The 23,974-nt window shown below is 40.1% G+C and overlaps 1 protein-coding gene across 1 annotated transcript in view; it reads left to right on the top strand.

Moving 5' to 3' along the window:
- The first annotated feature begins 84 nt into the window (after positions 1 to 84).
- Positions 85 to 23,974, top strand: part of NME7 (NME/NM23 family member 7) — a 93,534-nt gene continuing 69,644 nt past the window's right edge. Inside the window, exons 1-3 of the mRNA XM_033005147.2 lie at positions 85 to 158; positions 19,549 to 19,656; positions 23,059 to 23,225. Coding sequence (XP_032861038.1) covers positions 156 to 158; positions 19,549 to 19,656; positions 23,059 to 23,225 — 278 coding nt within the window. The 5' untranslated portion in view covers positions 85 to 155. The remainder of the gene's footprint in view (positions 159 to 19,548; positions 19,657 to 23,058; positions 23,226 to 23,974) is intronic.

Here is a 23,974-nt window from a genome sequence, read left to right as displayed (position 1 = left end):
TCCGGCGGGCGGAGCGCTGTCCCGGTGACAGCCCCGCCCCTCCCGTCCCCTCACCCAATCGCTGAGCCGGCGCGCCTGGGCGGGGCTTCGGTTGCCAGGCGTGGCGTCACGCCGCGGTAGCAGGGAGAGGTGGGCAGCGTGTCGCCGCCAGAGCCATGGTGAGCGGGGCGGGACGGGACCGGGAAGGGCCGAGCCGAGCCGAGCCGCCGGAAAAACGGCCGCGACACCCGCCTGGGGCTCCCCTCAGGGGCTGCGCTCCTCGGCGCGTCAGGCGGCCTGAGGGGCGGGAAGGGGCCGCCGCTGCCCCCCCGCCTGCCCGTGCGGGCCCAGTGGGGTTTGCCCCGGCTCGGGGTTTGCCCCGGCTCGGGGTTTGCCCCGGCCCTTCCTCTCGCCCTTCGGAGGGTGGGGTCGTGGCAGGGGTGGCGAGGGGAGAACTGTAAACTGCCGTTAGGTCTCCTTGATAGCCAAACGGAAAGCTGTTTGCGCGGCCGAGCCGCCCGGAATTGGGAACGGGCTAGTTCGGAAACTCGTGAGGGACCCGGTGGGACGGCAGCTGGTGGATTTTAAGGCGGGAATAGGTTTCAGGTGCGACAGTCTTTATTCTTGCCTGAATCTTCTGTTTAGTAATGCAAGGAAGATGATAGGATGTCGTTGCGGGGGGGGTGGGTGGGGCGGGGTACGCACGAAAAAAGAGTTTACACTGATAAACATCTGACTTGAGTCCCCTTTGCCGAAGATAGAATGCAAAAAACAGTGTTGCTGAGCTGATTACAAACCAGCATCGTTGAATTAATTTTGTGCTCAAACATGTATGCAACATACATGTAAGAGCCTGGCCGGTGCAGCTGCTAAGCTTTAAATACCTGCCTGAAGCAGCTCAGATTTGCCCCAGCTCCTCCTGCCTGTGTAGCAGCTTTGTTTGCACCTTGCTTTCAGACCACTAATCAGCATTTGCCTCTTAAGTTGGAATACCACTGTTTGTTTTCAAATACAGGAGTTACAGGTCTTTTGCTTAAACCAGGCAAAATTGTGATTTTCAATTCCTGTATTGAATTTATTCACATCAGCAGAAGTCCTGCTTTGTGAGTTCACACAGATGTCACTGAAGTAAAATGTTCACTTTGTTGTAGTTGGCTATTTTATATATACATATATATATATATGTGAGCGTGATGTTTCTAACCTTTCTTTATTTCTGAAGTAGCACCAAGTTAACATTCATTAAAATTGTGTTGAATCTTACAGAAACCTCTAACAAAATGTTTCATGGTGAATTTGTTTAATCTGTTTTGAAAAAGTTTCGGTGACAGGAACTGCATGATCTGCTGATGTAATTCCATTACATGATGATTTTTCTAGTGAGATTTTCTCCCTAATATATTTTGTGCTGCAAATGATGCCAGTGAATACTTGTTCTATCCTTGGTGGGTATAAAGATATTCCATTTTTGTCTTTTATATGGAGAAGAACTTGAAGATTATAACTTCACCCTTTCGTCTTTCCACATTATTCTACACTAAACCAATTTTTTTCTCTTAGCATTTTCCTACTGATAATGCAGTTTTAAAGTTTAGATTTTTCTCCACTATGTCTGCAGTTTTCTCTAAAGGTGGCGTTTAATCTGTACGTTGTTTGCCAACTGCTGTATGTTTCACTGTTGCTGAGCAGAGCAAAATACTTGTTTCTTGTGACATAGATCTTCATAGTGCCGAGTTTAACATCCTTTTTTTTTTTTTTTTTTTCCCAGCTGTACCCCATTGCACTCTTACTCTCACTCTAACTGCAACCCACTGTAACTTTCTAGGTTTTTTTCCTGTGTTTCTGTTGTATGGCTAGTTTCTCCCCTTATATTTTAATTTGTTTTCATGATCATCATTGTAGTACTTTGCGTCTGCCTCTGTAGAATTTTCAGATAATCATTTTGAGTGCTGTTTACTAAACTGCTTGCAATCTTTCCCAGCTTAGTTATCAGCCCAGATTCTGAAAGTGTGCTTTCTAAGTTTCATTGTCCGTGTAACAGGGAAAATATGAAATAAAGCTAGGTGTGTGGCAGATCATTATGGAACCCCATTTGACTCCCAATTTGCAAGAGAAGTATTCCTAATTACTATGTCATGTAGTAGTCATAACTGCTCTTCAGTTTAGGCCATAATTCCCTATGGATCTTGTCAGATTCTCAGGTGACTTAGATTAAAAATCCAATCAGTACCAAGTTTGTCACATCTGTGGCTTCTCCCTTGCTCACTGTGTTAGAAGAAGATTCGTTCTTGTCAAAAATTTGTTCTTGACAAATTCACATTATCTGCTTTTTATTATCATATTGTCATCTTAGATGCTCAACAACTAACTGCTTAATAACTTGTTCCATTAGCTTCCCAAAGACTGCAGTTAGGTTGTCTGATTCTCTCGCTCTTCTCCAGTGCCCCAGGACCTCTTTTGGTTTTCTCCGGTGTTTCAAGTGTTACAGAGTCCTACTTGTTTCTTTTATGCTTAAAAAGCCACCAATTTTCCCACTTGTGTGCCTTTCCTCCTGTCAGTTTTCTAAAATACAGTATGAATAATTTGGTAGCTGGAAGATGATGGGAAAATAAATCTTTTGGAAATGTGTGCTGTCCAATTAAGTACGGACACAGCATCCTGGGAAAGGGGTAGGTTGTGTGACTGCTGGACACCACAACTTTACACACCTGATCCATCTCAAACATTTTCAAAACATCTTCTCTCAGGAACTATGAATCAAAAATAAAAGAGTCCTTTTGGTGGATTCAAATACTGATCTGCAAGATGGATTTTAGCCTCAGGAACCTAATTATATTCTGCAAGTAGTGAATATTCTGCTAGAAAACTTGGCCAACCAACCTTTAGTAGAGTGTTGCTTCCAGTCAGTCGTATAGATTGCATTAGTATTAACATACATACCTACTCAGAAAAAAGCTGTTACAAGTCATATCATGGCCACAGGAAGAAAAGTGTAATAACTTTTAGTAGAATCAGTTTGGGGGATATTTGTGTTAGATCATTTACTTCAGTCATATGGAAGCAGCACACTATAGGTAGTTGTATGTATTGTAAAACTGGGCACATAACCATGGTGGAAGCTAATGTAAAGGGAGAAATGTTCTGAAATATCCTGCCATTGTTTGTCTTTCTAAGACAGCACTTTGGTTTAAAGGTCTGCTAGTCACTGAGAAACAGTTTTCATTGTCGTCAGGTGACAGTATTTCAAATCAGCTCTAAGGCACTCTTGCATCTGGATTGTTCTTGTGTGACACATGGCTGCTGTGGATGGTGAGCAGTAAATTCCCAAAGGGGAGCTTGATTATCTCCATCTGAGACATGTTGTCTCACCTGGCTGCTGGAATGCATTATTCTTTAATGGTACCTTTCATGCAATCACATGCAGAGGCGTATTGGACCATCATCTTAACGTTAGTTTAATTCTATTAATGTCTGGTGCACTCTGACACTTGAAAGTGTTCCAGATATAGAAATACAGTATTTGTAAGAAAACAATAGCCTCTGTATGCAAGCAGCTTGTCACACAGGTACAGAGCCTTATTGCACTTGGAGAGACTGTACTTAGGTGCATTGGATGATTTCCTTCCCCTCCACTCTTTAAAACAATTATTCTTACCCCTGCACATCTGACAACTGCAGCCTACATTACAGACTCTTTGAACAACGGGATAGACAGATATTATTTCCATGTTGCCCGTAAATGAATTGAGGCACTCGAAAACCAAGTGACTTGTCCAGTATGATGCCATCTGGCTTTGATTTTGTGGATGTAGAAGCACATGGTTAATAGAATTTGAGTATCCAACTACCTTAGATCTTTTTGCAAATTTGGGGGAAAATATTTATGAAGTAGATTTTCCTGGAGTAGGTTGCCTGAGCTTGCAGTCTTATAATTTTGATGACAATCTTGAATATATCTTGAGATGAGCAGTTCAGCTGACTTCAGTAAGAAATTTTAAAACTTGTATGTTATGGGTTTATTCTTATTATCATCAGTTCATTGAAAAAAACCCCATCCTGGAGAATATCAACATGGAAATCCTCAGTTTAGACAGGGAAGAAAAATGGGTAATTTTTTTAAATGCTTTGATCCACCTGTGGAAAAGACTTACTTCATGTTTTGGAAAATGGATCTTAGAAAATAGGAAGCGAATCAGCCATTTCTAAAACTTGACAACAGTGAGTCCATGGTTAATCATGGTCCAGCATACCATGGTGTGATCAGTTTTACAGCTGAAGACTTATAAAGGCAATTCAGGTCATGAGGCAGCTGTGGAACATACCTTGCTTTACAGGAGTTTTGTGTGGGAACCGGGAATCTCAACCATACTGGATTAGCTGGCAAAGTGGGATAACTTTGGTGAAGAGCTGTCATTCAGAGCTGATCATATAAACAGATAAAACTCTTTGCTGTGAATAGACTTTCCTGAACAAGTACACACATATGAAATAACTTTTCTTTTAATAATTTTCAAATTATGTACTTTTTGTTGCAAAATAGTTGCCATTTAATAATAATAAAAGACATTTTTAACTCTTCCAGGAAAAGATGCAGATTCTCCCCAAAAGACACTTTCCTAATCATAGAATGGTTTGGGTTGGAAGGGACCTTAAAGATCATGTAGTCCCAACCCCCCTGCCACGGGCAGGGACACCTTCCCCCAGCCCAGGTTGCTCCCAGCCCCGTCCAACCCGGCCTTGAACCCTTCCAGGGAGGGGGCAGCCACAGCTGCTCTGGGCACCCTGTGCCCGTGCCTCACCACCCTCACAGGAAAAAATTTCTTCCTCATATCTAATCCAAATCTACCCTATGTCAGTTTAAAACCATCACCCCTTGTCCTATCACTACACTCCCTGATAAAGAGTCCCTCCCCACCTTCCCTGTAGCCCCCTGTGAGCACTGGCAGGCCGCTATAAGGTCTCCCTGGAGCCTTCTCTTCTCCAGGCTGAACAACCCCAACTCTCTCAGCCTGGCCTCACAGGGGAGGTGCTCCAGCCCCCTGAGTATCTTCGTGGCCTCCTCTGGACCCACTTGAGCAGGTCCATGTCCTTCTTACGTTGGGGGCCCCAGAGCTGGACCCAGCACTGCAGGGGGGGGTCTCACAAAAGCAGAGTAGAGGGGGAGAATCCCCTCCCTCGACCTGCTGGCCACACTGCTCTTGCTGCAGCCCAGGACATGGTTGGCTTTCTGGGCTGTGACTGCACATTGCTGGCTCACAGACAGTTTTCCATCCACTGATACCCCCAAGTCCTTCTCCTTGGGGCTGCTCTCCAGCCACTCCTCACCCAGCCTGTATTTGTGCCTGGGATTGCCCCGACCCATGTGCAGGACCTTGCACTTGGCCTTGTTGAACTTCATGAGGTTTCTGGGCTTACCTCTCAGGTCTGTCATGGTCCCCCTGGATGACATCCCTTCCATCCAGTGTGTCGACCACACCACGTAACTTGGTGTCCTCGGCAAGTTTTCTGAGGGTGTGCTCAGCCCACTGTCCGTGTCCCCAACAAAGATGTTAAACAGCACCAGTCCCAACACCGATCCCTGAGGAACGTCGCTTGTCAGTGCTCTCCAGCTGGACATTGAGCTGTTGACCGCAACTCTTTGAGTGTGACCATCCAGCCAATTCCTTATCCACCAAGTGGTCCATCCATCAAATTCTTTGTCTCTCCAATTTAGAGACAAGGATGTCATGTGGGACAGTGTCAAATGCTTGAGAAGATTTGCTTCTTTGGTCTGAAAACAAGACTCAGTTTCACTAGAGTGCCTGCTGGTGATTACATTGATTTTTTTTCAGCTGCAAAGTGGCCTGACCCTTTCAGCAGTAGGCTTGCATGACAGAACCAACCACAAAGAAGTTTTCTTACTTAATGGCTAACTGTAATTTTCAGCATTTCATCACTGGTAAAATTAAAACACTGTATGCAGCATGAGGAAAAAATAAGCAAAATGCTATTGGGTAGCTTATTGCATGGTGAGTCTTCCTGTGAGCATCAAAATATGACATAGTTTCTTCTTGAACTACTGTTTCCAAATACTAATTTATTTCTTGCACAGATATGCTGTGTACATTGTAGAAGATGTAGCTGATAAAATAACAGAATCTTTGGCCCACTGTCAGCCAAATTAAAACTGCTAAAATATATAACTTTCCTTCATTCCAAGAGCTCATTTTAGGTTTGATGCTGCCATCTTTATGACATTATGTGCTATATAAAATACCACCCTACAAACATAAAGTTGACAGGGTCAGAATCCATGGGATAAATTGCTTCCTACTCTAGCCAAGTCTTGGCTTTGTCTTGCAGAAATTGCCATATCTCTAAAAGTAATTAGATGCATTGATGGCTCTCCTGACAGAGTGGCTCAAATAGTTGACACTATGATAGAGTTATCTAGCATTACCTAGTGATAAATTCGATACTAATCTCCCTTTTTGACACAGAGTTGTCTCTCTAGATCCTCCAAGTTGTAGGTGCAGTTCTTAATGACTTGGCCACATCCGTTCTGATTGTATGTTGGGTTTCTTTTTATATTATCAGAAACTGAAGAAATTCAGGAATTGCTTAATGAACCATTGCCAGGAATAAAGAAAAGTTACAAACTTTCCTTTCAGTTGGCAATAAAAAACTAATAGGATTTGATGACAGAGCCCGTGGTTTGGAGAATTGTTCCATGCAGATTTGATGTGGATAGAATTTATACTTAAGAATGTTGTGTCAGAGCTCTTAATTTTTTTAAAACACATCTAGACCATTGTTAATATATGAACCCAACAGATCTGTGTCGGCTCTGGAGAAGCTTGGAAGGATGGATCTTACCTTTGGGCAAGGAGCTGCCAAGCTATAATAAGATTCATAGTATCAGCATTTAGTTTGGAAAGGACTCCCAACCTTCTTGAAACAGGTTGAACCAGACCAGACTGCTCCAGGCCGTGCCCAGGCATGTTCTGAACATCTCCAAAGATGGAGATTGCATACCGCCTCTGCTCAGCCTGTGCCAGTGTCTGATCACCCTCTTGGTAATTTTTTTTTCCCTAATATGTAACTGAAATGTCCCATGTTCCAACTTGTGTCCTTTGCATTTTTTTGCTATCACTGCGCACCTTCAAGAAGAGTCTAGCTCCATCTTTTTGGTGTCTTTGGTGTCTTGTAGACAGCAGTAAGGTCACCTCAGCCTTCTCTTCTCCAAGCTGAGCAGGCTTGGTTCTCCCAGCCTCATCTCACGTGTCGTGTTCTCCAGCCCCTGACTGTCTTGGTGGCTGGTGGCTAATCACTAAACCCTGACCCTTCGTCTTTTTATTTTCTATAGTGTCTGTTTTATTTAAGCCAAAGGAATAGTGTGCCTCTGAAAAGTGTTTTTGGCTGTTCAGTTGAGAATTTTAGTGTCAGTTTCTAAAATATTATGGTGATCTAGTAAATCCAGGTGGGATAGTTTGTTAAGCATTAACTGGCTGGTGAGAAATAGCAGTAGAAGGGAACACCTATTGCTGTGAGTTTGAAGAGGGCTTTTTCCATGAACATTGACCTTTAACTATAATTGTGGCTACCAGGAATAATCACCAAAAGTACTATTTCCTGGAAGCAAGCACTGTGTTTGGCCTAACCCTCCCAAACTATTTTGTGTTCACTTGTGTCCTTACACAAATGGAAAACAGAGGCACTGGTGCCTAAGCAACATGCACAGGTCACTCAGTAGTGTTTTGTGAGTGGAACACAGTAACAACTGCCAGCCAATAAAATGGAAAGAAAAAACAGGACAAGGTTTGATAAAGGGAGTAAATTTTGTATAGCTGGGCTCTGGAACACAGTGCTGCATCTTAATATTTTGAGCCTAGCAAGTATTTGCATGTATATTGAGAATATTCCCCAATCAGATAAGCAGATACAAAAGGTAGAAAATATTTTTTTCTCACACTAATGCCCAATAGAGAAGTACGCTGCCAGTATGAGATAAACTCGGTGAGGTGGCCCTTGCAAGTTGTCCTGGATACTCATTTAAAACATGGCATTGGCATTTTTGGAGGCTGACTTTTGAAGAAGGCCACATGCCCATGTGTCAGCAGTTTTCCTATGCAAAAGGACTTTGTCACCCGGGCTGTGGTGATCTGTGCTTTCTAATTTAGTCATTTCTACCTCCTCTTACAAGGTTACTAATTTTGAGGCATAGTGCACTGGGAAGAGATAGCAAGCAGAGACAGCTTCTTACTGATCATTTCGGAAGTTAATTCTTGAGGTTTAAATAAAGTGCTCAACCTGTCTTTGAGCACCAGAGGGTGCTCCTGTGCTTGCAAAGAAGTGACTCTCCGGGGATGTGTTCCAGAGAGCCTGTTGCACGTTCTTTCTTTGCATGGGATTCTTCAGTAATTGTAACTACCTCAGTTATTTTTAAAAAATCATACTTTTTTTTTTTTTTCCAGAATATTCTAATACACTTGGCAAGAGAGTCACATATAAGAGAGGTCTACACATGGGAAGGGGGGAGATGTGGACATGAGTGCTTGAGGCTGTGTTCTTCCACATGAACACATGCACATTTAAGTACGATCCTTCACTAAACTTATTATCCCTCCTTTTTTTATCCTTTCTATGTATTTTTACTCTTACTGTAATATCTAGGAGCAGGACTGTATTATGCTTTGTGTTTTCTAGTTACATAATAGCAATGCTGTCCTCACCCTGTCTGATGTTCCCTGTTAAGGTACAGTCTTTGATAACTGAACCATGGCCTTTAAGTCTGAACATCCCTACATCACTGGGGAGGAGAAGGGGAACAGTGGTCTAGGTCCAATCCTTGCAGCTCCTGACGCTCTGGACTAGCTGTGGTTCCTGGTGGCAACTGCAGGGGCAGTGGGCCGGGCAGCCTTAGCAGCCCTTTCTAACTCCTGTCCCAGGTGTCTGGTTCCTGTGCTGCCACAAAGGGTCTGCAGAAGCAGGAATGAGAATGAACTGAGCCGCCTCTGCTGTGCTTTTGGCAAAACCAAGAGGGATTCATGATGCCTAAATAGTATGGATATTTTAGCTATTAAATCTTGCTATCCTTCTGTGAAAGGAATGATGATGATTATTCCCGTTGTACAAATGGATAAAGTGGGAAATGTAGCCTCCTTTTTCTAAGAGTGCTGAACGTCAAATGCACTAATACAGGAGGCAGCTGTGAAGGTGGAACTAAGCAACCTGACCAAAATTGTGTATGGGATTGGCATTTTTTAGTCACAGTCTGCATCCAGCAGAGACCTTTGCATCTCTGTGGAATAATGTAGTCTTCTGAAAACCGTGATGACAAAAGTCCTATGCTCAGGGAGAGAAATAAATCTTTGAAATGTAGGACAAATCTTTATAAGATGAACCTATAAAAGCCTGTTAGGATTGGCAGAGTTTGAGAACGTGATTATACTTACCCACTTTGCTTCCTCTACCCCACAGAAGTTTTTAATTTTTGACAGCTTTAATAATGGGAAGTTGCAGAACAGCTTTTATCATGAGAACTTCTGTTCACATGTAACTTGCCATTAGTCTGACTTCAGAATAAAGGATATATGGCCATGACATATGTGCTAGCTGAAATGTGGATTTAGTCTAACTACCTTAGAATTAATACTTGACACAGTCTGAGAAAAAGTAGTATTTTAACTTCAAGTGTAGACAAGATGCTTGCTTTAATTGCCCACAGTGGTGAATGAGAAATGTGTCAGCAGAGTTGTTTACTTCATAGAATTGAAAGTTGTTACTTGACTGTTATAAGCTCTGACTGTTCAAGGTAGATGCAGCATGTGTGGTCTTCAGAGTAGTCACACAAACTCCTGGATTCTAGTGCTCGTGATATTGGCTGGCTGAAGGACCCTTTCTCCCTTAGCTGTGATTCCAAGGCAACCAACCAATTCTTGTTAAAAATGCTTTTCAGAAGGTTATTATGAGCTGAGATAATCTGAAGATGCTGTAGGCATTATACTACTTTGAAGTGCTGTTGACAGCTTTGTATGAGGATTTGTAGGTGTTTTCTTCCAAATCTCTACTTCCAGCTGCTTGTAACTTTCTGAAATTTTAACCATTCTGCTTGAAATTTCCCAGATTCTACTGGAGATTGAAAATGTAATGGAAGCCTTGAATAAGAATGTGTGGGGGAAAAAAAATAAAACATTTCAGAATCCTAATTAAAAAAAAATAAATAAATTCAGTGTTCCTCTGAGGAGCTTTAGTTCTGAGGATTGGAAATTGAAAGCTGAAAGTTTGCCAGAGAAATGATCTCTTTAAAAGAAGACTACCTTTGAGTACTGCAATCAACTTTAATGTTGCACCAAGTTTTGAGCCTTTCAAAAATGTTTTTCCTGTAAGTACAATATAGGCTGGATCTTGTAACAGGATATACACAGGTAGCTTAATGTATGTGTAGTCCCCTTTTCCCTTTCATGGGATCACATGCAGACAGTAACCTCATAGTTCAAAGTCAGAGACCCAGCATTCAGCAGCTGACCATGGCAGCGTTAGTTCTGCCACTACTGACTGATTAGGTGCAAAACAGCTAAACCTTATGCTCAGATGTAATTATTTGAGATGACTTGTGTTGAAAATTCTGTTCTGAGTCAGGGAACTGCTCTGCTTTCACTAAAATCACTGTCAGACTCTTCTTGAGTTAGTGGAGGCAGATAGGCACATGCTGAGCCCTACTGACTTCTCTTATAGGAATTACCTGCGATCATGTAATTAAGAGTGCAATAATGTAATTTATGATCTGCAGCTTTATAAACATGCATTAAATGGGGACATATTCCCCTAAAGACAAGGTTTAGCTGGTCTTCTGAAGCTAAATCTGTCTTCACAAAGCAGTGAAGTATGGCATCCTTCATGTGTTTCAGAAAATTTGTTCCATAATTAGAAAAATAACATGAATCCTGTAACTAAGTACTTAACTATAACATGTAATTGCAGAGAACTCGAATTAATGGTTGAGGATTTGTATTCTTGATTTTCTTATATATCAGAGACTGGGAAAAAAAGAACAGGTTACACTAATCATGCCTACACACTTCATAGGAAGCTTGCAGAATTTACATAATCTAGTAGTAAAGGAAGAGTTCTTGCTTAGTAAATTGACAGAACAGCAAGATAATTTAACTGATGTGAGGTGGGATTGCAGATTCCTAAATCTGAGAAGAAAACCTGGGTCTTCAGCCTTTTCGAGCTGTGTTCATCACAGCCCCTGAACATATGGGGATGATTTACTGAACTGAGATCCCAGTCGAAGAGAAAGATTCACTTGGTTAATGCTACAGAGACAGAAGTATCCGCATGTTACTTGGCAACAGATGGTCCAGACAGCAATAGCCATGTGAACATACATAGTCCAAAAGGCATCTGAGAAGCCTAGGTACCAGTAGCACCTATTTGCAGGAAGGTAAATGTGAATGATGCTTGACTCAATAGATTTCCAAAGATGATTAAGAATTTTAATAATTCAATCAATAGTTAGTTAGTTTGAGATAGTTGTCTACAATTTGTGTAAAATTTTCAATAGGCAGGATTTGCTTTCTACAAGGTGAGGATAAAAAGAGATATGCTTACAGAATTCACCAGTGAGCTTCTGAATATGAGGTTTAGATTGAGAATCATCTGTAGTCAAGACATTGTCATGGAAATTGCAGTTGCCAGATGTTTCTGCCTTTGAAAAGTGATCTTTTGATTTTACTTTTTGGCTAAAGAAGAGCCTGTTGAGAAAGTGGTGGGAGGTCCAACAGCAGCGAGGGGGCTGCAAAATTTGAGTTCTCAAAATTGTACCTGCTCGTGTGTCAGAAACATGAATAGAAGAAGAGGAGGAAAATGAGTTTTAAGAGACAGAGCTAACTGAGTGCTCTATCTACACAGTGTAGAAAAATCCTGGATAATATCCTGTATTACAGGCATTGTGAAGGTAGAAGAGGGTTTGAATACCAGAATACGTGTGCATTGCTGAGGATTCATTTTGGGATTTAAGGTGCATTACAATGCTGAAAATGAGAGCACTTTCTGACACTCAGAATGTTATTTGTTAAATACCACCAGTACGTCTGAAGTCTCTTGCTTCTGTCTTGCAAAACTGTCGCTAACGTTTAATGGCTTAGCTACTTCTGCACTTTTTTTCCTTTCCCTTTTCTTTCACAAATGGATATTTTTCTTTTAAAGAATTACTGGTGATGGAAAATTACTTCTAGTATGCATATAAGACTTTTCATACAGCTGCTTTCAGCCTGTTTGCTTCAGAAAACCAAAGTTTGTGCGATCACGGTCTGTTGGTGTGGATCTGACCACTAAGTTTTCCCCTGGGAAGCTGGGAGTTTACTGGCAGATTTTATTCAGATTTGGCAGAGGAATAATGATGTTCTCCAGGTTTCACAAGAATGGGGAGGGGGAAGGAACCCTCTAAAGTGTCTTTAAAGAAAGATTTCAGTATGTGCTCAACCCTAGTTAGACATCAGAGAATCCAGGTGGGTATGAGCCTTTATTAAATGCCAGAGCTGAAGAGAATTTGTGATCAAAATAGTCAGGGATGAGAAACATGAGTATAGAGAACCAGGCCTCATTATTTCTTGTGCTTGCAGAAGTCTTTGTCATTCAGTCATGACAAGTAGTCCTAAAGAAAGGCAGAGGATAGTGGTTTGGAAGTTTACTCGCTTAAAATTGTTGCCTATTGTCGTTAAACATACTGTCCTTCTTGTTCAGTCAGACTGATGGGCATAAAGTGCCTGTAAGCTACAAAGATAGACATGTTTGATAAAAAACAAGTGCTTTGCACTGTGATGAAGTGACACCATCTATTTTGCTAACTATTCCTTTGCTCTCTGAGATGCATCTCACTGTAGCAGTCCAGGCATAGACTGTATAAGAGGAAGTTAAGCTGTCTGGTTTGTATAAGCTATAATTGCTTTACAGCTCTTACAATACAAATATCCCTTTTATTTACTAGTGCTCAGAGTGGCAAGCTCTCCCAGAATAAGGATTTTGTTACAGCTGAAGAAAAGGACACACAAAAGGTTAAGCTGACTTGTCTGAGATTGCACAGAAGTCCATGAAGTACTTGATGTGTCCCATTTGATGTCTTGACATTTTATGTAACATTTTTTTTAGAGATTCCTATTGTTTTAAATGTTTTTGATTTTCCTTTTTCAGTTTTATAGCTTTATCTGCAGGGGACTGTAACAATTAAGATGTCCTTATGTGAAAGAAGAGCACTCCTAACCCACTGGTTGAGACCATCTTTAAAGCTAATTGAAATTACAATTTTTGTCTGGTGGTCTGAATTTGCAAGCACTTGGTGCTACTTGGAAAGCTGAGCATACTGTCGGGCTAGGGAACAGCACAGTTCCCTAGACAGATGCACCTAAAAGCATTCAGGTGAAAATAAAGCAAAGCTAGCCGGATGTTAGAATGGGAGAACAGGAAAGCTGATAAGTGAACCATTTAAAGCAATCAAATAATATTTCTGGGGCTCTTAAAAAAGCAGGTGATAGTGAGACAATGCTTGTATCTGTGGCCTGCTGGGGGAGTATAAGACTGTGAGTAGCTGCCTTTGAGGAAGATGGAGATAGATCTGGCTGAAATTTGCGACTCTTGCTCTTCAGACTAGCAGTTATCGGTGACTTTCTTTTCATTTGTGCTGAAGTCCTCTTCAGGACTGGGAAGTAGAGTTAAGTCTAAAGTGATGATTGGTCCGGAAGATGAGCGATCAGTGATTTATGAGCTTGGAGGAACTGTTTCAAATAATTCATAACAGGACGTAGATACCTGCTGTTAGAGTTTGATCACACATCTACAGCACTAACTTCTGGACACAATTCTGAGAATAATATGCTTGATGAAGGCAGCTAGTCAGGTTCCCCACTTCAGCCCACTGTCTGAAGAACACGAGGCCAACATCTGCCTAAGGAATGCACCAACACATATGGCAATAGTTATTTTTTGGTAAAACTTACAAAGAGGAAAAGCAAGGAGAAAGATACCTGTTGGCTGGCCATTTCAACAAATTGTATTTTTTGCCAGAGAGAGTGGTCAGCAAACTCACACACATTTGTGATTATCTTTTTTCCTAAAAGCGTAAGGTAAGTACATGTTAATGCATAAGCAGACTAACTGATTTTGGATCCAGTCAGTCAGCCTCATGATATCTTCACATAAAAGTTTAAAAATAATTTGTGTGCTTGTCCTTTGATACCATCTAATTTTTTATAAAAATACTCTTGCTATTCTGAAATATTTTTGTGCCACCAGCCTGGCTGGGGGGGACAGGTTGTGAAATAAATGCTTCTCTTAAAATTATTGCCAGAATTTTAGGAAGTTTCAGGGCAATCTTTTCAGAAAGGCTTTTTTTTGTGTGTGTGTATTAAGAGAATAGTTCCTGTTGGCTGGTCCATCATGTTTCCAGTAATTTTCATAGAAACAGCTTGATTTCCTTGTTTCCCTAGAACAAGATTTCCCTGTGACAGCACAGTTTTACAAAATACAGAATACTGATATCAAGATGGATCCTTTTGGCTCAGATTCAGCTTTTACTGAGGTTTATGCAGTCTTTTTATTGCTTCATTGGGAGTTGAATCAGGTCCTTTGATTCTTTTTCTCTCTGGTCTGATTTCAGAGTCACTGAGTCACTGAGAAAATTGAAGGAGCAGCAGACACGAAGCTGCCTTCTTAAAACGTAGCAATACTCTTCAAGACTCCTAAACTTGTAAATATGTGGGCAACAGGCCGTGAGCCTGTATCAAATATTTCGTGCATGTTGAAGTTCCCGGTATAAGCCTCATAGAGACCAGATTGCTAATAGCATGTAAAATTTCACTTTCTAGATACCTCAGGGCTTTTCTAATTTTAAGAAATATTTTTATACTGTTTCATGTGAAGTTTCTTGAGTAATAGGCTAAAGGGGTTATGATACATTGAAGGCTGATAACTAGTTTTAAGCACAGGTAGTTGTTTCCAGTGAATTACAGATCACAGAGATTACAGCCCAAAAGCATGATGTGACAAACTGGCAGAAAAATACTAACTTCAGGTTTACAGATGGGACAGAATGATATGTATAGTGGAAAAAAGAAAGTAATGTGAAAGGTAGGATCTTAGTAAAAATATGTTCTGCTTTCTGGTTACGAGCTGCCTTGGCAGCTGTGTTCCAGACAAACCGCTTCCCTCTACAGCAGAGCTTTTTGTGAGCACAGTTCTTTCATAAATGCTTGGGTTTAGCTTCTAGAACTTAGTCCCCTGCTAGATAAGAACGACTGGTTCCCCCATCACTTTCAGAACTAAGTACAAAATTTATTTTTTTTAATTCAGCTGTACTTCAATAAATGTTTCTCATGTGCACAGAGCCATCCTACTTCATATTCACACGTACTAATATAAACAAAACAGCCTACACATGCATCCAAATGTTTTTCTGTGCAGCTAGTAAAAGGCGGAAGAAAGAAAAAGATTATTCTTTCCATATTCACAGTAGGTGAACTCTTGACATCACTGATTTCATGGCCCTGGAAAGGGTCTGTAAAAATTGAGCTTAAGCCAGCTACTCTAAAACTATTAGTATGTAAATATAAAGTACGCTGTCATTGCTGGGTGTTTTAATACTGATAATTTTTCCACTGGTGTGAAAAGTTGTGAAAAATAATTTCTCCCCCATTAGGTATTGTTTGGTTGATTGCATGGTCATGAGAGCAGAGGCTATGTGTGATTTTAATGAGGGTACAGTGCAGGGAAGAATGGAAACTAATGCTTTAAAGCAAGAATTTTCTGAGTTATAATGTATTTATAGAATAACGTGATTTCTTTTTACTTGAGCTGTTTTCAGTGACTACTGTCACTAGTGACTAACGTGTGTCAGCCATTTCCTGGGAGAATGAGGTGCCGGGACTCTGGTCAAGGGCTGTGAAATCTTCCCCTTTCAGGACTCGGTGTTGGTCCGGAGCAGTGTGGTGCACTGAACACGATACCGCCTGACAGGTCATCGCTGGTGTCTCATCAGTCTGCTCTGGACAATTATTGTCTCTCTGAGTTTCTTTCGTTAGGAGGATGAACAGAATCCAAGGATGAAATTTAGCATGTCTCCCGTTGCATTTTCTCATCTTTGAGATTCCTTCGCACATTGCAGTTTAGGGCACACTAGTGAAAGGGTATGTAAGAAAGTTGTTTGCTGTACCGGTTCTATTAATTGAGCAGTAAATTGGTTGAAAGTAAATGAAAAGATAATTTCAGGGCTGTGAAGGCTTAAAATTTTACTGCAATCCTTACAATATGTGATGGGAAGTGGACAGGTTTTTGTGTGTGGTTTTTGCCTTCAAAATCCTACTCCTGCATTAAATAAGTAAATAAAAGTTTCAGTTCTCATTTAAAAAGATGTATTATGATCTTAAAATGTACTCACTTTTTAAAATTTAAGGTTTTAATTTGGTTGGTATTTTTAATGACTTGGAGTGGCAGTTTTACAGTGATGCCTGGCATGGGCTCACCCGAATGTGTTCACATTACTCCATGCCATGATTGTATCCAGGATTGTCTTCTATCTGTTTTAAGACTATTTGCATGAATCTGCAATAGTAAAATTGCAGTCCTACTGGTTTTTACATTATACTTGTTTGGCAGGGTTTTCAGTTTGCTTTTAATATTGAATTTCTTAACTTTGCAGTGGATGCTTCTGCAACAATCCACCTGTTCACAAACATAATCTGTTTCCAATTATTTTTACAGTGTTTCCCATAAGCTATTAAGTTGTCTTCTGATGTTGTTCTCTGTATTTAGAAATATTTATTGTGATAGTATTATGTCCATAAAGCAGAGGAATTTCTAGTTATGGCCCAGGAGAAGCTTTGCAGAATTTGTTTCAGTCATTTTAGAAAACCGTTAGCTCTCCATATTTTTCCAGATACAAGATAATAATCAATTCAAATTTTTCTGCTTACCGATAATGCTACTGGGCATGTGGAAGTTAGCTCTGCAGTGTTTTTCAGGTCTAAGTAGCATGTATTACCTTGCCTTTGCTTACAATGCTAAAAGAAGATAATACAGAGTGGTAATTTCTGCCATTCAGCTGAATAAGAATCAGTGGCCAGCAGAGCTTGCTGAATAACAAATATTAATAGCTCAGACTTTAAGTAAGATCTTATAAAATGAATTTCAAACAGATCTTAAAACCTATGTTGTGTTAAACAAAAAAAAAAAAAGCAGACCAATTCCTCACCAGAGAAGATGAACAATGTAGTTTCTCGCTGTGAACATGAAGGTGCCTATGACTGATACTGGTGACTAAGTGAAAAATCTAATGGTGTTTTCTTTGCTTGTTCACATAAATATATTACTTCCCCAAGACAAGTAAGCATTTGGGAACTTTTGAAGTTTTGCTTAAATGAAAATTAGTAGCTTCTCTGGCAACTGCTACCTAGAAACTATTTGAAAGCGATGCTGTAGTATGAAAAAAGTAACATAAAGTAAGGCAGTTATCTATGTCTTCATGTTATGAGGGAGGTATTGATTAAGGGTGGTGCATCTTTTTTTTTTATTTATTTCATATATCACTAGTTAACTTCTGGAGGTAGTACTCTAGAAACAGGACTGTTTTTTCATGTTAGACAACCTCTTTGGCAGAGAGGTTGCTTCTGTATAACACCCATCCTTGACAAGATGATGGTCAAATTAATCGATCAAGTATTTTGTCTTGTCTTCTAGCACTATTTAAGATCAAGGTTGAAATCAGTCATTTATTATTGTCTGCCAACCCTTATTATTGCTTATTGCCAGCAATATGCCTATATAGAAAAATTAAGGTCTGAGTTCTGACATAAGAAAGAGTTTGTTCTGGCTTACATATCTCCAAAATTACATCAGTAGCAATGAAGACACAAGTATGTCTAGCTTAAGTAAGGGCCAGAAACCAGGCTAAGTCCATAGGGAGTTTTTGTGCTGGATGCTGCACCTAAAGCATGAGTTTAGGTATTGTCAAAGGCTGCAGTGTGTAGTGTAGAGATAACACAGAAGTTAAAGGAGCTCACGTAAATAAGGCTTTCAGTGCTGTACAGACTTCTACAGTTAGAAATGAAAGCTTTGCATCCTTCAGAGAGCATGGTGCTGCCCCCGCTGCGTAAGTGTTTCTGTGATAGAATCCTATCTTCGTTTTGCAGTGTAGGGGTACCATACGGACTGACAGGAGGATGGGGCACTTGCCATGATGCTTTTAACTGAATAGGTACAAGTATTCATCACATTGTAGAATTCTGAAATTGTTCTTCACTATCGCATTCTTTCCTGCTGCTGCTTGTGTTAGGACTTCAGCCTGCAAAAGCACTTGGTTCTAAGTCAATTTTAAGCTGAAGATGCTGAAAGAAAAGTGCCCTGACAACAAAAGCAGGATGTTTTGGGTTTCTGTTTTGGTTTAGTTTAGATTTTTTTTTAAATGTCTATATGTCTATAGGCTTGCACTCACTAGGAAGTTTATTATTATTCCTTTTCCTGCTGGTGTTCCAGAATAGTCATGGAAGCTCACAGGAACTCTTTCTGTCCTGTTGCTTATCAAGCAGTCTTTGAAACAACTGAAATGCTGCTGTTTTCTAAAATCTGAAGGACTAAAAACACCTAAGTGGCTTCAACTTGAACTCGCAGTGATACCTAAAAGTTTAAGCTGTATAAGAAGGGTACAGATATATTTAAAGAGTGGAAGCCTGTGACAGGACCGTGCTTACCCTCAGGAGTAGCGATCAGATTTAGAGGAGGTGTGGAAAATAAAAATTTAGAGCTCCATCTAACAGCTATCAAATAACTGATATTGCAGTATCAGTAGCTAACAAGCATATACCACCAAGAGGTGATAGCGCTGCACATCCACATGAATTGCAGCACCTTAGTGCTTACTTTCCTGTAGGGGGTTATCCTCTGAAGGATGAGGAGGGGAGAGAAGCTACCCATGTAGTTACAGTTATAGAATTACTGCAGTTTAGATTTCTTGTCACAGCCCTTAGGGGCAGAAAATTAGTTGTAAATGAGATAGGGCTATTTATGCTTTATGTAAATTTCAGGAAGTAGTGAATCAAACTGTTGTCCTTAACTTGAATATGTTTATCTCATCAGTAGCAGTTCAAATATGACTACTCGAGAAGAGGAAAGTGCTTTCTGGTAGGATGTATTGAGAATGCATTACGATTCTGTAATTTAGTTGTGAACAAACACATTCTTTTTAACAAATGAAAGTAAATCAAATACTTTCACAAAGTTAAGAAGCCTAATAACTTTTACAGCAGTCCACATTTCATGACTGATAAAATCAGAATGAGTTTTGAGATTGCCTGGAAAACTGCCATGCTGTTTCCATCATAATTAAAAGATGATAAGATGATAGTTAACAAGTGAAAAGACGTCACCAGCTGTGTTAAGCAGAAGATGATATGCAGAGCGTGCAAGTGCATTTACTAGTGGTTCTTTTTTTCCTTTTCTGATAACAAATGCAAGGAAAAATTCTTTATTTGTGTGTTTTTACATATAAAACATGTATGCTTTTTGTAATAGCCATTTTTCCCCCTTTTCTTTTTCCAGAGTCAAGATGACAGATTTGCTTTCACTGCTGAATGGTATGATCCAAATGCTTCACTGTTTCGGCGTTATGAACTTCTGTATTATCCAAAAGATGGATCAGTTGAAATGGTAAGAATAAACAAAAAATATCTATTACTATAAGTGTAATATCCAATTAAACAGTCTGTAAAATGGCAAGCCACTGCCTATGCCTATCAATTTTCCAGGTAAGGAAAATGTAATTTAAGACATATCTTGCTCTGTTTCTAAAAAGCAAAAATACAAGTTCACAGTGAAGCATGTGGAGGAGCTACATTTTCACAAATCTGTTTTCATTCAATCTGTGCTTGGGTTTCAGAATTAAAACTGAACAACACTGACCTACTGCTTGAGAAACATAAATTGAAGCTGATTCCAAACGGGATTAAGCTTCAGCAGGAATTCCAGAAGTCTCTGAAGAATAAAATATAAAAGAATCTTACTAAAGTAGAGGAAATGGTAAATTGTTCTTAATTTGGTTTTAATGAAACGAAAGATGTTTCAGACAGTGGGACCTAAATTTTTCCATCAGTGGTGCTTGTACAGACCTTTCTGACTTGTGGTTCATGCAACTAATTCCCGTTGTTTATTGATAGTAGGCTAAGCATTTTGCAGTAGCAGGCATATCTATATAAAAATGTAACGTGTACTTTAAAGATAATCCTAATAAATCAGCTAATGCTTTGTGCTTCCTTTTAGGAATGAGTGAACGGTTTGGACTAGTCTCTTCTGATTTTTAATGAAGACCTAAAGGTCTAAGAATAGCCTAGATTTGAATATTCACACTTAGTAATTTCGTTATCAGATTTTATTTTTCTTGCTATAAATATCAAATGCAGAAATAAGAAACGTAGTGGAATCTGCCTTTTCTTACCCAAAGTACTGCTCACTGAAACCATGGTACTCACCTCTGTGAGGAGATATACTTTGTACTTTTTACTGATAGTCTCTTTAAACAAACTCCATCATGATGTTGTCCCTTTTAAATTAGTTCTTTGTATGATGCCTGTGTGTGCACAGTTGTCAAAATGTGATGATTTTTATTTTTTATTTCCCAGAGACAGTTTAGCTAATCAGTCAGGAGCCGTAATAATCTTCCTACACAACCGTGTGTAGGCTGGCAAAATTGTTGTTCATTTCACCTAGATTTTCCAAAACCAAGAGCTTTCAAGGTGTTCTTGAGCTTCTTAATACATTCAGCATCAAACACCTACGGATGGCTTGGTAGACTTTTGCATTTTGCTAGTGTGCTCTTAGGTTAAGAGAGTATGGTGTGTACACAGTCATGAGTGTATATGGGCTGTGTGTAATCAAGACAGGAGTTTAAAAAGCAAGAATGCATACAACACCTCTATAAAAAGAATATCTCAAAATCAATTTTGGAGGTGAGTTTGTGGACAGAGATTAAATTTAGAATTCTCTTCTGGATTTTTTTTTTTTTTAATTTCTGCAGAATTTGATGATTCTTTATTACTGCCTAATTCTTCTGCATCTTTTGGTATCTTCCCAAGGGGATAACAGCCTGCTCTTACCTCTAATGTATCTGAGGAGAAGGAGGTAATGGATATGAGCCAGCTTTTCTCTGCTTATGAGAAAGATGTTTCATCCTGTTTCCCACCTCCTTTACAATAGCTCTCCTTTATCACGCTCCTCAGCAGAGGGTGGAGCAGAGCTATTGAAGGCTTGTGTTATGTGAAGTCCCCAGCTTTCCTTTACTTTCTCAGTCCTTCATGTCTTGGTTCCTGTGAAGAAAAATGAGAGTGGGAATAATGATACAGGTTTCCAGCTTGCCTTGCAGCTGGAAGAAGACAACACAGGTTTTTGTCCAAGGACAGCAAGCGACTCTTATGATAAAACTGGATCTCTTGACAAAGAGATGCCCTGTTCTCTTATTTTTCCATAGTTAATAGCTCTCATGGAGAATTCTGAAAGCCTGAACAACTTTTCTTTCTACCGGAGATTTCCTAAAAAGAGACAAGAAATCTTTAAAAGGGTCAGATACTTAGCAGAGAACTATTTTGTTTTCGGTAGTTTACTTCTGCATGTACATGGGCAGGAGGGGAACAATACAAACAATCTTACGTTTCTTCTGCTGTGGCTTATCATTCACTTTATAAAAAGCTCTTTTAAATAGATCCAAAATTCCACTCTAAAGAAGAATTCTTTAACACAGGTAGATGCCTCCTCCCACCTTTATCTTCTGCTTGAGAAGAGAGAAACAGCTTAGGGTGCCTTTCTAGCAACTGTTAGTGAAATAACAGAGGAAATGTTCAGATTTTTAGTCAAGATAGTGAAGGATTTGAATATGGTCAAGAAAGTTAAGAGACTTCCTGGCAAAGTCCAGGAAAAAACAAGTATCTGAATTCAAGTGATTTTTTTTTTTTTTCTTCCCAGCATGTTGTCATTTCATTTCCTACTACACTTGAGTAGAGGATGCTTAGTAGGAGCACATCTGAGGGACTAAAGACATTTCAGCAGGGAAAGATTCTTCCTTATAATCCTGCCTCAGCAGAAGGAGGTATCAAAATAATTTATATTCTCTGATCTGCAAAGTTTTGGCTATTCTGGAAAAACTTACAATTCTTCTAGCCTTCTAACAGGAGAGGAATGTATTCACACATTTCAGAACACGGAGGAGTATGTAATTTTGCTCTTAATTTTTTTTTGTCCAAAATTTGTGGGAATTATGTTCTTTCTTTTAATGATATTCTAGTCTATATACAATTGCAATGGAGGATAGTACATGTAATTCAAGGCAGAGAAGGGGAAGTTTGGCCTGAGGAGGACAAAACTCTTCCTTTCACAGTATTCTACTGCCCCAGGAAACTGAAGGCATCTGTAATATCTACATGCAGTGAAGAAAATTCAGCAGGATGCCTTTTGTGCTTTGCCAGCCCACCCAGAAAACTACACATTAACATCTTGCTTCTTGCTTGGAATGATGATATATAGCTGAATTGTCTTGGCAGGCTTTTGAGATTGCAGCTCTAGGCAGTAAGAACCTCTCAACCTAGTGTTGCGATCATCCATGCGTCCCTAATTCTGAGTCTTACACAGTCAAATAAAGCATAGTATCACTGGAATGATGCCCTGAAGAGGAGACCTGCCACAGTGTGTATCTTGATCTTTCCTGGTGTGAGCCATTGGTCTGTGAAACAGCGTAGATCTGCTAGGGGGAACTCTCAGTGAGACTGGGCAGAGGTGTCCACTAGGCACCTGAACCATTTATCACAGCTTGAATTAGCACAAGAAAATGATGAAATAAAAAACGCAGAGATAGCTGTCAGCCCAAGACTATTTAAATAGAATAAGTTTGTAATTGTGGTTTAATTTTCTAAGCTTTCCTGGCACACTTCTAAGTTCAAAGGGTTAGGAATTAAATCAATTTAGTGATCAGATTCAATCGCAGAATACTATGGAAATTTCTGAAGGTAGAGTAAAAATTATGTTGAGTTTTCTCACGGGTAGATTTTAACCTTCTTTTCTCTGCAGTATGATGTGAAGAACCATCGCACCTTTCTGAAGCGCACCAAGTATGAGAGCTTACACCTTGAGGATCTATTTGTGGGCAACAAAATTACTATTTTTTCCCGTCATCTATCCTTAGTGGACTATGGGGATCAATATACAGCTCGCAAGCTGGGGAGCCGCAAAGAAAGGTAAGAAAGCACATTTTTTGAAATCTCCCTTTGTGGTTGAGGTTTCAAAGTAGTTGTTCTGTGTCAGAAATTAGGTAAGTTTTCTGTACTATGAGGAGAGGAGGAGATAGCTACAAGTTTGCATGCAGTTTGAAGTGATCTGGCATACTGATAGCTGGAGAGAAGCAAAGTGGCCCCTGCTTGTGGGCAAACCCATGACTGCCATTGTTACTGATAAATCATCAAGGCCAGCTTTTCCATGGTGCCAACTGCTGCCTCCTCTAGGTCTCCTGGGAGAGAAGAAGGGGAGGAGAAAGCAGAGGGTCCTCTTCAGCTTTGTTACTTCCCTGGGGGCAGGCATCAGTAGGATTCTTGTGATTTGTGGATTTTCTTAGGGCAGTTGATTTCTTAGGACAATTGATATTGTAACCCCGATGTGCGCTGGGCTCGAAAGGCCTAGATCTTGCAAAACTAGCATCTGTCTCTCTGGGATCTGTGCAGAAGCCTAGAGCCTTACCAATCAGATCTACTCTGTGTTAGTAGTAGTAATCGAAAACTGGGAACGGGAGTGAGAGAGGCTCATTCCCATTCTTAGTTGTTTTTCCCACTATGGAGGATTTTTTCTGAGATTTTTTTTCAGCATCTCCTAAACTCTGTGTGCATGAGGACAGGAAGTGAGGATGTCAGTAAAACCCATAGGCTTGTTTGTTAAGACAAATTTCATTTATAACGGATGAAGGTAAGACTCATCATCTTTTTGGTTGAAAGAC

The sequence above is a fragment of the Tyto alba genome, unplaced genomic scaffold (genome assembly GCF_018691265.1).
Source record: "Tyto alba isolate M040663 unplaced genomic scaffold, T.alba_DEE_v4.0 Super-Scaffold_14, whole genome shotgun sequence".
Classification (NCBI taxonomy): Eukaryota; Metazoa; Chordata; class Aves; order Strigiformes; family Tytonidae; genus Tyto; species Tyto alba.
Note: the sequence above shows the minus strand (reverse complement) of the source record. Positions and strands in the feature narration are given on the sequence as shown.